The 11,977-nt window shown below is 34.3% G+C and overlaps 2 protein-coding genes across 2 annotated transcripts; one reads left to right on the forward strand and one right to left on the reverse strand.

Annotated features, from left to right (window-relative positions):
• The first annotated feature begins 5,886 nt into the window (after window positions 1-5,886).
• Window positions 5,887-9,163, forward strand: LOC133304922 (uncharacterized). Its single transcript, XM_061505009.1, has 5 exons — window positions 5,887-5,892; window positions 6,945-7,119; window positions 7,320-7,753; window positions 8,184-8,523; window positions 8,631-9,163. The coding sequence occupies exons 1-5, from the start codon at window positions 5,887-5,889 to the stop codon at window positions 9,161-9,163; spliced, it is 1,488 nt and encodes a 495-aa protein (XP_061360993.1).
• Window positions 9,164-9,977: 814 nt separating this feature from the next.
• On the reverse strand, window positions 9,978-11,762 carry LOC133304923 (uncharacterized; the record flags this gene model as incomplete). Its single annotated transcript, XM_061505010.1, has 2 exons — window positions 9,978-10,517; window positions 11,133-11,762. Coding segments are annotated over 2 exons (1,170 nt in total), but the record flags the coding sequence as incomplete, so codon positions are not given.
• Between the last annotated feature and the right edge of the window lie 215 nt (window positions 11,763-11,977).

An 11,977-nucleotide genomic window follows, 5' to 3' on the forward strand; every position in this document is an offset into this window, starting at 1 on the left:
GATTTCTCCATGTTCAGATTTTCCAAGTAAATTTTAGCTAATTACACCTTCTCTTGCAAAGACTATATTATAAAAACTGTCTATGGAGTTTGTATCTAACATCAAGTATGTGATGTACCAATTCAATGACTGAAAAGGCTGCTCTCTTCTTCATGTTATATGTGATCTCAAGTTACTGAAAACAAGTGCCACTCTCATCCTGAGTCTAGCCAGGAACTTGAAAACTTGGCCCTCACTATCCTTCACTAGACTTGAAGCCTGTACATATCAATTAGCATTAACGTTTCCACTACCAATATATGCAAAATTTGCTCTCTCTTCATTTTGAAAATCTGCACTACCACTACAAGAAGTCTCACCAGCCACTTCAATCCCTTCTTCTTCGCTTATCCTTTGGCTCCAGATATCCATAGGCCATAACTTCCAGCACTTTTAATGTTCGTAAGGTGGTTCTTTTGCTCTTCCTCCGGGTGTTCATTTCAGGCTGATGCTCAGGGTGATCCACATGTTTGGAGATTTTTTCTACACTAGTATCATCTGATTCCTTTCCTATATTATCTTGTTGTCTCTCATCCACTTCAGTCACAAAAGGTTCATCATCTTCTTCAACTTCTGGTGGAACTGGTATGTCTTAGTCCTTGGCTGGGGTTTCTCAGGTTGATCCTGAGTACCATAAGAACTAGTAGCAGGCACCACTTCTCTGACTAACATTGAGCTGGGAATTGATATAGAATCTGCTAGTGGCTTGTTCTCCTGGGGTACAAGACCAACTGAAAATTCTTTCACCTCAGGTGGAGTTTCCTGAGAAAGAACATTCTCACTGAACTTTGAATTCAAAAGGCAGTAACTGGCATTATCTTGGTTTATTCTGGGAGCCACAAAGATGTTTGCAGTTACATTCTCAATAGGTTTTGAATTGTCAGCACATAAACTGGCCAAATCTTGTTCTACTCCTGGAACCATAAAGATGCTAGAACTATTGACATTTCTCTCTTCACTGCTACAGGCACTTAATCTCCATTTTTTTTGTAACAAGAGGATCTTCAATATTGTTGTTATCGGGTACCTCTCTCTTGATTGATTGGCACTCCATAGCATCTATTCCCTGTGTGTTACTCAACAAGTCTGTCTTCGGGTCCTTGGAGGCCGCAGATGGATTAGTAGAACCAATGCTTCTTATTGGAACCACTTCTTCTGAAGGATTATTTTCTATACCATTAATGCCAGAAGGGACTTCCTTAGCAATGAAGATAAATTTACTGGCATCAGAAGCATCAGTCTTACCCTTATCCAAGCACACGGAATCCAAAAAGTCAGGTCCTTTTGTTTGCTCCTCTGAAGCATCCTCATTGTTACAATCATCTTCAGAAGTAGAATCCTTCTCAGTTATCTCAGTTCTACTCAGAGTTGTGTTCTTTACTTCTGTACTGCAAATTGGAGTTGGCGGCATGGGATAGCAATGGTGTTGCAAATCAGGGGAGTTTTCCTGGTGCAATTTTGTTTCCTTAGTACATCCATTTCCTTCCTTGGTTGTGCAATCATCATCTGCATTTGTCTCAAGCTCAATTAGCTCAGGATCTGAAGCAACTTTACCCAGGACATCACAAATGGAATCAAAATAGTCATCCCCCTTCTCTAGTTCCCTTGAAAACTTGTTAACTCGAGGGACTAAGAAAATAAGAGGATGCTTATAAGCAACAACATAATTATCATCACTTCCCAGCTTCTCAGAGTGCCAACCTCTAGCAAGTAAACGAGGCCAAACAGCTTCCCAGAAGAGATCACCTGATCGAGCTTTACTTAATCTGAAATTGCCTGTTAGATTGTTTATTATTTCTGCAGGTGTAAGCCTTGAGAAATCTTTGCCAATTGGTTTTTCCGGACAAACAGGAAGTGCCTGAGTGGACTTCACATAATCTGCAGTGAGACCTGTAAGATCTTTTTCTGTACCAACTCCAACTGCCTCAACAAGAGTATTGAGCCCAACTGAAGCCTTTAAAGTTAAAACATAATCTTTTAGAAGCATTTTTCCTTCCACAAATGTCTTGGACACCTACCATGCAATTCAATTTAATTTTAGCAAAAACACATTCCTCAGTGAATAGGCAGTAACTGATGAAGAAGAAATATAATGATGCAACAATTTTTCAAGTTTAAGATAAAACGATGACACATTGAAAAGTTCAATTAGACTGACAATGCCTGTTGATCTCACATAAATTGTAGGCAATGAAAAGTGTATTACAAGCTTTCCATTTGGTAACCACTTGGCACAACATTTATTCATCAGCATCAACAAATTCATATGTGAATGTTATTTCACTATTGATTCAATATATCAAACATGTATTGGCAAAATATTGGTCAATTACATTCTAGATTGTGCAAGAAGCAAGTGGCCATGATGCATGAAAACATTGATCCAAACTTAGGAGATTCGTGTGTCTACCTACTATTTTATGATTGAGACAAGAATAATGTCATGAAATGATTGAATTAAAAGGGCATAAACTTAGGAAGAGTTTATGTAAATACCTCAAGTAATTTACTGCGGCATTCCTCTGGTACATTGGGTAGTAAACGAGATAAAAGCTCTTGTTGCCTTGGTCGTGTGAAAATTTTTTGCCCATGAATGTGTTGGACTTAACTTGTTTTCTTTTGTGACTATTATAAAATTTACATTAATTCTATATCATAAATGTTACGTTTTCCATTCAATTAAAATTAACAAATTAATATTTTTTCTTTTTATATTGTGGATTCACTATCCTTTATATACAAGCTTTTATATCATCCGTTATACACGCGCTCGCGCATGCTCTTTATATGTACATTAAAAAACTATAATTTTTTTCTATAATATAAACTTGTAAAAGTTTAACCTTTTATAGGATTTTATTCCTTTTAATATCTTTAAGAAGGCACCTAATAATTTAGCATTAAGTATTATCCATTTCAAGATTATAAATTCATATTTTATTTAAAGCAAATAAGCTAAGACTTAATGGAATAATTTTTGTCAGTAATTTCAAATAATTTTATTTAATAATCGAATCAGAGAGTTTTAAACTGTATAAATTGATTCATTTAGTTTAAATTTTTAGGTGTTTTATTTTTAAATCCCAGGTTAATGAGTTGAGGCAGGTGATTTGACTGATAATTATAAAAAATTCTGTCTCTGCGTATAGTAGAATGTGAATCATTAAAAAGAAAGTCCACGTGTCAAAAACATTCACACGCGCAGTAATTGCGCTTGGGCCATACTATACCCTCTCTCCAATATCTTATATTATTATATTATACTTAAGGGATGTTTATAGGAAAAAAAATTAATTTAATGCTTTTTAATAAAATAATTACGTATTTATTACAGTTTTGAGAATAATTACAGATCTATTGCACAATGTCACATGTGACGCCCATTGAGGCGTCTAATCCTAAGGGGAGACGTCACTCATCAGGTGTTGACACGTGTAATTTTTTTTCAAAAAAAAAAAATTAATTTAATCATAAAACTTTTGAAGGCCATAACTTTTGACTCCGGTATCCAAATCAGGTAATTCTTTTTTTGATTCCACATAACTTTTCGCGATCTACGCAATGACATCTCATTTGATATATTTTATTTCTCACAAACATAATGTAAATTTAAATCAGGTAATCCTTCTTCCATAGAGATTTAGAATATTTATTTAATTATTTCCTTTATTAATACAGATTTTTCAAATTGATTTTTGAGTTTAAATCACAAATCAAATCTTTATTTTGTTTTCCTTATTAATAATAATTGTTACTTTTAATTTAAATCACAAACCAAATTTTTTTTATAATAAAATAAAAAAAAAATTATTTTAAATCACACATCAAATCTTAATTTATTTTTTATATTAAATCACAAACGCAGAACTCATAGGCTTCTGAGTTTAAAAATGTGACACGTGTCAACACTTGACACGTCACCAATCACGTATAAATTGGGTGTCAATCAAGAGGCAATCACGCCTAATTTAGGTAATTTTATTTTTGAAAAACATTCATAAGCCATCATTAATTTCAGACCACGAATAATAGCCCAGAAGCTTATAGCATTAATCATTAATTTCAAAAATAATATCCTTCTTCCTTAGAGATTTAGAATATTTATTTAATTATTTCCTTTATTTCTACATATTTTTCAAATTGATTTTTTTGTTTAAATCACAAATCAAATCTTTATTTTGTTTTCCTTATTAAAAATAATTTTTATTTTTATTTTTAATTTAAATCACAAACAATATTTTTGTTATAATAAAAACAATTATAAAAAAATTTAAATCATAAATCAAAATTTTATTTACTTTTTTATATTAAATCACAAACCCAGAACTCAGAGGCTTCTGGGTTTAACTGCTCTTGTAATACCATTCTTGCAAATTAAAATTATGTTTGTGAGAAATAAAATATATCAAATGAGATGTCATTGCGTAGATATCGTAAAGTTATGTTGAATAAAAAAAAGAATTACCTAATTTGGATACCCGAGTCAAAAGTTATGGCCTTCAAAAGTTTTATGATTAAATTAAAAAAAAAATTTGAAAAAAAAAATGACACGTGTCAACACCTGATGAGTGACGCCCCATTGGGGCGTCTCCCCTTAGGGTGAGACGCCTCAATGGGGCGTCACATTGTGCAATAGATCCGTAATTATTTCCAAAACTGTAATAAATGCGTAATTATTTTATTAAAAAACATTAAATTAATTTTTTTGCCGATGTTTATATTAACAATTTTTTTTTACAAACTTTTACAAATTATATTATGTCGAATCGGTAATTTATGTAACACCGATATCGACACGTGACACAATACGACACGACATTCCGACACGTTAATTTTAAAAAATATTATATTTTGACACGTTTGGACACGTTTTGATATTAAATAATATTTTTAATTTATGTAGTGTATATTATATTTAATGTTCAATAATTTAACAAAAAAATGAAACTAAACTTATAACATTCATCAATTTTGCAAAGAAACATAAGATATCCCAAATATTTATATTAAACTCAATAAAATGTTAATCGTAATCCAACAAATCTAATAGTTGGAACTAAAAACTCAACACAGTGCAACATTTGAACCTTTTTTAGAATTTTTATAACGCGTGTTGGAGTGTCGAGAAGTGTCAGAGTGTCAAGAGGTGTCGGACACGACACGTCAGGGTTTTTAAAGTGTCGATGCTTCATAGCCGACTCTTAAGTAGAGTATTACCGGTCACTGTCAGACATAGTATAATTTGTAATTGTATAAAATAAAAGTTTGTAAACCCATATTTAGGAAAGATTTGTGAAAGAAAATATTTCTCTATCACACTTGCACAAAAATAAATAGATTCTATTGTAAATAAAAGGAAGAAATCTTTTTTATGGGATTCATTTATTTTTATATAGATATGATAGATAAATATTTTTTTCAATAAAACCAGAAATATTAAACCCTATATTTGTAATCTTATTATAAATATGTCATTCATATATGTTTTTTATTTTCACACCCCTCCATCATATTATCTCTCTCGTATTTTTCTTTCTTTCTTTCTCTCTCTCTCGACCCTCTCTTACCACAGTTTCTCCAATTCAACCTTCGTCCCCACGAAAGCTTAAGCTTTCTCAAAGCAGGTACCACTCTCTCTCTGTCTCTCTCTTTCTCTTTATGGTGTTTGCAGTAAACTATTTTGTATGTGTGTGTGTGCTTTTGTTCCTCATAGGCTTTGCTTGTTCACGTTTTCTTTGTTTTCAATCTGCAAACTTGCTAATCGGTGTGTAAACATGAACACCCTTTTCTACAGGCTAGTTTTTTCACGTGGTCACAGAGCTTTCTTCTCCTTTTTCTTCGTCTTCAATGGAGGTAACACTGGGAATCTCCTTGTTCTTTTGTTCCTTTTGTTTCTACTTTTTTTTTCTGTGTGGCCACGCCATCGTGCTTTGTTTTCTTTTGTATGATTTCAATGTACATGTGAATGTGTTCTAGCAGTTTTTTCGAGTGAATGACTCGAATTTTCTCGGATCATGTTGGATTTTTTTCTCTTGCTTGTCTGTTTCTTCGTGCTTTTGTTTTTATCTTTTAATATTTTATTTTTTATTTTTTATTTATTTACTTTTCTTTCTTCGTTGTTGATGTTTGAGTTTGGTTTCAGATATGAATGTTGCTGGTTTTGTAACGATTGTTTTGGTTCTGGGAGTAATGTGTTTAATAGGTCGTCATGCATTTATTTCAAAGTCTTCGACTTTGGATTCCGGGTTGCTCCTGTTTCATTTTTGGGGTCAGGAAGTGGATCTGCTCGATTGTTTCGTTCTTAGTTTGCGTTTTGGTCCTCCATTTGTTCCTTACTTCTCAGAAATATCTCAACTCCAATTTTGTTTAATGGCAAAGTTTGTCCCTGTGACTTTTGAGTCGAGTTTGTTGGCATAAACTTGGAGACACTGTTTTTAGATTTCTATTTCTAAATGATGATGATTATTTTGGGATTTTTTTTTTTTTAATATCTGATAGTAGTTTTTAATTTTTTAATGACACTATAAATATATATAAATATTTATCCTTCTAGAATCTCAGAATCCGCCTACTTATCCTATTATAAATGAACTATCGATGCACAGATTTAGATATTCTCATGTGAAAAATTAGTCATATTATTTGATCACAACTACTTATTGATAATGAGATAAGAGAGAGAAAAATATATGATTTTTAAATGAATAATTGTAATCAAATAACATGACCAGTTTTTCACATTCAAATCCTTGAGTACATCAACAGCACCAAAAGATTTGTTCCATTATCCTAAATGCTTTTGGAATTTTTTTATTTATTTTAATGAAAAGACCACAAGGTGTCTTTAGATTTTGGTGTCAGTTCATTACACAAAGTATATTTTTCCAATGTTTATTTATTGACAGGTGGATTCAGTTCTAGTTAATGGCTTTGAGGAGCAAGCATTTTCTCCGTATTGTTATGACGTTTATGATGATTTTGGTGATCCAAACATATTTCCTAAGGTGGGTGAGCAGTACCAGGCTGAAATTCCACCTTTAATGTCAGAATCTGACTGTTCTTGGTTTCAAAAGAAGCCACGTGATGCAGAAAGAACATGTACCTTCAATGAGTCTCAATTAGGATTACCAATTTGAATAATTTGGATCAAGGATGAAGTAGAGGACAATAAGCATGGTCCACTGAAACATGCATGCGAGTCAATTGGATTTACCAAAAAAAGTGAATTTTCAAAAAAAGATGCATCCTGAATAGTCCTAGCCATGATAAATTGAATCCAGAACCCGAGGACATTGACATTACATTGGTCAATGGAACAAAATTGGGGGCATCTGGAAATTCCAGTGTGCAACAAGAAACAAAGATTGGGGTGCATGAGAATAAATGCAAAGGCCATTGTCTGGTTCCTGGGTCTTCAACTGACACCTGGAATGAAATAGAAGAGGCCAGTTTCACCCTTGGCTTGTATATATTTGGGAAGAATCTTGTTAAAGTGAAAAGATTTATTGGCAATAAGACAATGGGGGATATAATGGCATTCTACTATGGGAAATTTTATAAGTCTGAGAGATATCAAAGGTGGTCTGAATTGAGGAAAATGAAAAGCAGAAAATGCATTCATGGGCAAAAAATTTTCACAGGACCAAGGCAACAAGAGCTTTTATCTCGTTTACTACCCAATGTACCAGAGGAATGCCACAGCAAATTTCTTGAGGTATTTACATAAACTCTTCCTAAGTTTATGCCCTTTTAATTCCATCATTTCATGACATTATTCTTGTCTCAATCATAAAATAGTAGGTAGACACACGAATCTTCTGAGTTTGGATAAATGTCTTCATGTATCATGGCCACTTGCTTCTTGCACAATCTAGAATGTAATTGACCAAAATTTTACCAAATGGAAAGCTTGTAATACACTTTTCATTGCTTACAATTTCTGTGAGATCAACAGGCATTGTCAATCTAATTGAACTTTTCAATGTGTCACCGTTTGCTGCATCATTATATATCTTCTTCATGTGTTACTGCCTATTCACTGAGGAATGTGTTTTTTCTAAAATTAAATTGAATTGCATGGTAGGTGTCCAAGACATTTGTGGAAGGAAAAATGCTTCTAGAAGATTATGTTTTAACTTTAAAAGGCTTCAGTTGGGCTCAATCCTCTTGTTGAGGCAGTTGGAGTTGGTACAAAAAAAGATCTTACAGGTCTCACTGCAGATTCTGTGAAGTCCACTCAGGCACTTCATGTTCGTCTAGAAAAACCAGTTGGCAAAGATTGCTCAAGGCTTACACCTGTAGAAATAATAAACATTCTAACAGGAAATTTCAGATTAAGTAAAGCTCGATCAGGTGATCTCTTCTGGGAAGCTGTTTGGCCTCATTTACTTGCTAGAGGTTGGCACTCTGAGAAGCTGGGAAGTGATGATAATTATGTTGTTGCTTATAAGCATCCTCTTATTTTCTTAGTCCCTCGAGTTACAAGTTTTCAAGGGAACTAGAGAAGGGGGATGACTATTTTGATTCCATTTGTGATGTCCTGGGTAAAGTTGCTTCATATCCTGAGCTAATTGAGCTTGAAACAAATGCAGATGATGATTGCATAACCAAGGAAGGAAATGGATGTACTAAGGAAACAAAACTGGACCAGGAAAACTCCCCTGATTCGCAACACCATTGCTATCCCATGCCGCCAACTCCAATTTGCAGTACAGAAGTAAATAACACAACTTTGAGTAGAACTGAGATAACTGAGAAGGATTCTACTTCTGAAGATGATTGTAACAATGAGGATGCTTCAGAGGAGCAAACAAAAGGATCTGACTTTTTGGATTCTGTGTGCTTGGATAAGGGTAAGACTGATGCTTCTGATGCCAGTAAATTTATCATCATTGCTAAGAAAGTCCCTTCTCGCATTAATGGTATAGAAAATAAACATTTAGAAGAAGTGGTTCCAATAAGAAGCATTGGTTCTACTAATCCATCTGTGGTCTCCAAGGACCAGAAGACAGACTTGTTGAGTAACACACAGGAAATAGATGCTATGGAGTGCCAATCAATCAAGAGAAAGGTACCCGATAGCAACAATATTGAAGATCCTCCTGTTACAAAAAATGGAGATTAAGTGCTTGTAGCCGTGAAGAGAGAAATGTCAATAGTTCTAGCATCTTTATGGTTCCAGGAGTAGAACAAGATTTGGCCAGTTTCTATGCTGACAATTCATTTTCAGTGAGAAAGACATTTTCACTGAACTTTGAATTCAAAGGCAGTAAATGGCATTCTCTTGGTTTATTCTGGGAGACACAAAGATGTTTGCAATTACATTCTCAATAGGTTTTGAATTGTCAGCATAGAAACTGGCCAAATCTTGTTCTACTCCTGGAACCATAAAGATGCTAGAACTATTGACATTTCTCTCTTCACGGCTACATGCACTTAATCTCCATTTTTTTTGTTACAGGAGGATCTTCAATATTGTTGCTATCGGGTACCTCTCTCTTGATTGATTGGCACTCTATAGCATCTATTCCCTGTGTGTTACTCAACAAGTCTGTCTTCTGGTCCTTGGAGGCCGCAGATGGATTAGTAGAACCAATGCTTCTTATTGGAACCACTTCTTCTGAAGGATTATTTTCTATACCATTAATGCCAGAAGGGACTTCCTTAGCAATGATAATAAATTTACTGGCATCAGAAGCATCAGTCTTACCCTTATCCAAGCACACGGAATCCAAAAAGTCAGGTCCTTTTGTTTGCTCCTCTGAAGCATCCTCATTGTTAGAATCATCTTCAGAAGTAGAATCCTTCTCAGTTATATCAGTTCTACTCAGAGTTGTGTTCTTTACTTCTGTATTGCAAATTGGAGTTGGCGGCATGCGATAGCAATGGTGTTGCGAATCAGGGGAGTTTTCCTGGTCTAGTTTTGTTTCATTAGTACATCATTTTCCTTCCTTGGTTGTGCAATCATCATCTGCATTTGTCTCAAGCTCAATTAGCTCAGGATCTGAAGCAACTTTACCCAGGACATCACAAATGGAATCAAAATAGTCATCCCCCTTCTCTAGTTCCCTTGAAAACTTGTTAACTCGAGGGACTAAGAAAATAAGAGGATGGTTATAAGCAACAGCATAATTATCATCACTTCCCAGCTTCTCAGAGTGCCAACCTCTAGCAAGTAAACGAGGCCAAACAGCTTCCCTGAAGAGATCACCTGATCGAGCTTTACTTAATCTGAAATTGCTTGTTATAATGTTTATTATTTCTGCAGGTGTAAGCCTTGAGCAATCTTTGCCAACTGGTTTTTCTGGACGAACAGGAAGTGCCTGAGTGGACTTCACAGAATCTGCAGTGAGACAAGTAAGATCTTTTTTTGTACCAACTCCAACTGCCTCAACAAGAGTATTGAGCCCAACAGAAGCCTTTAAAGTTAAAACATAATCTTCTAGAAGCATTTTTCCTACCACAAATGTCTTGGACTCCTACCAGGCAATTCAATTTAATATTAGCTAAAACACATTCCTCAGTGAATAGGCAGTAACGTATGAATAAGATATATAATGAAGTAGCAACTTTTCAAGTTTAAGATAAAACAGTGACACATTGAAAAGTTCAATTAGATTGACAATGCCTGTTGATCTCACACAAATTGTAGGCAATGAAAAATGTATTACAAGCTTTCCATTTGGTAACCACTTGGCACAACATTTACTCATCAGCATCAACAAATTCATATGTGAATGTTATTTCACTATTGATTCAATATATCAAACATGTATTGGCAAAATATTGGTCAATTACATTCTAGATTGTGCAAGAAGCAAGTGGCCATGATCCATGAAGACATTGATCCAAACTCAGGAGATTCGTGTGTCTACCTACTATTTTATGATTGAGACAAGAATAATGTCATGAAATGATGGAATTAAAAGGGCATAAACTTAGGAAGAGTTTATGTAAATACCTCAAGTAATTTACTGCGGCATTCCTCTAGTACATTGGGTAGTAGAAGAGATAAAAGCTCTTGTTGCCTTGGTCCTGTGAAATTTTTTTGCCCATTAATGCATTTTCTTATAAAATTTCCCATAGTAGAATGCCATTATATCCCCCATTGTCTTATTGCCAATAAATCTTTTCACTTTAACAAGATTCTTCCCAAATATATACAAGCCAAGGGTGAAACTGGCTTCTTTTATTTCATTCCAGGTGTCAGTTGAAGACCCAGGAACCAGACAGTGGCCTTTGCATTTATTCTCATGCACCCCAATCTTTGTTTCTTGTTGCACACTGCAATTTCCAGATGCCCCTAATTTTGTTCCATTGACCAATGTAATGTCAATGTCCTCGGGTTCTGTATTTAATTTATCATGGCCAGGACTATTCAGGATGCATTCTATTTTTGAAAATTCACTTTTTTTGGTAAATCCAATTGACTCGCATACATGTTTCAGTGGACCATGCTTATTGTCCTCTACTTCATCCTTCATCCAAATTATACGAATTGGTAATCCTAATTGAGACTCATTGAAGGTACATGTTCTTTCTGCATCATGTGGCTTCTTTTGAAACCAAGAACAGTCAGATTCTGACATTAAAGGTGGAATTTCAGCCTGGTACTGCTCACCCACCTTAGGAAATATGTTTGGATCACCAAAATCATCATAAACGTCATAACAATACGGAGAAAATGCTTGCTCCTCAAAGCCATTAACTGGAACTGAATCCACCTGTCAATAAATAAATAAATAAATTTAAAGCAAACATTGGAAAAATATACTTTGTGTAATGAACTGACACCAAAATCTGAGGACACCTTAGGGTCTTTTCATTAAAATACATAAAAAATTCCAAAAGCATTTAGGATAATGGAACAAATCTTTTGGTGCTATTGATGTACTCAAGGATTTGAATGTGAAAAACTGGTCATGTTATTTGATTACAA

This window comes from Gastrolobium bilobum, unplaced genomic scaffold (genome assembly GCF_033153095.1).
Source record: "Gastrolobium bilobum isolate Gb01-03AN ecotype WA unplaced genomic scaffold, APGP_CSIRO_Gbil_v1 utg277192, whole genome shotgun sequence".
NCBI lineage: Eukaryota > Viridiplantae > Streptophyta > Magnoliopsida > Fabales > Fabaceae > Gastrolobium > Gastrolobium bilobum.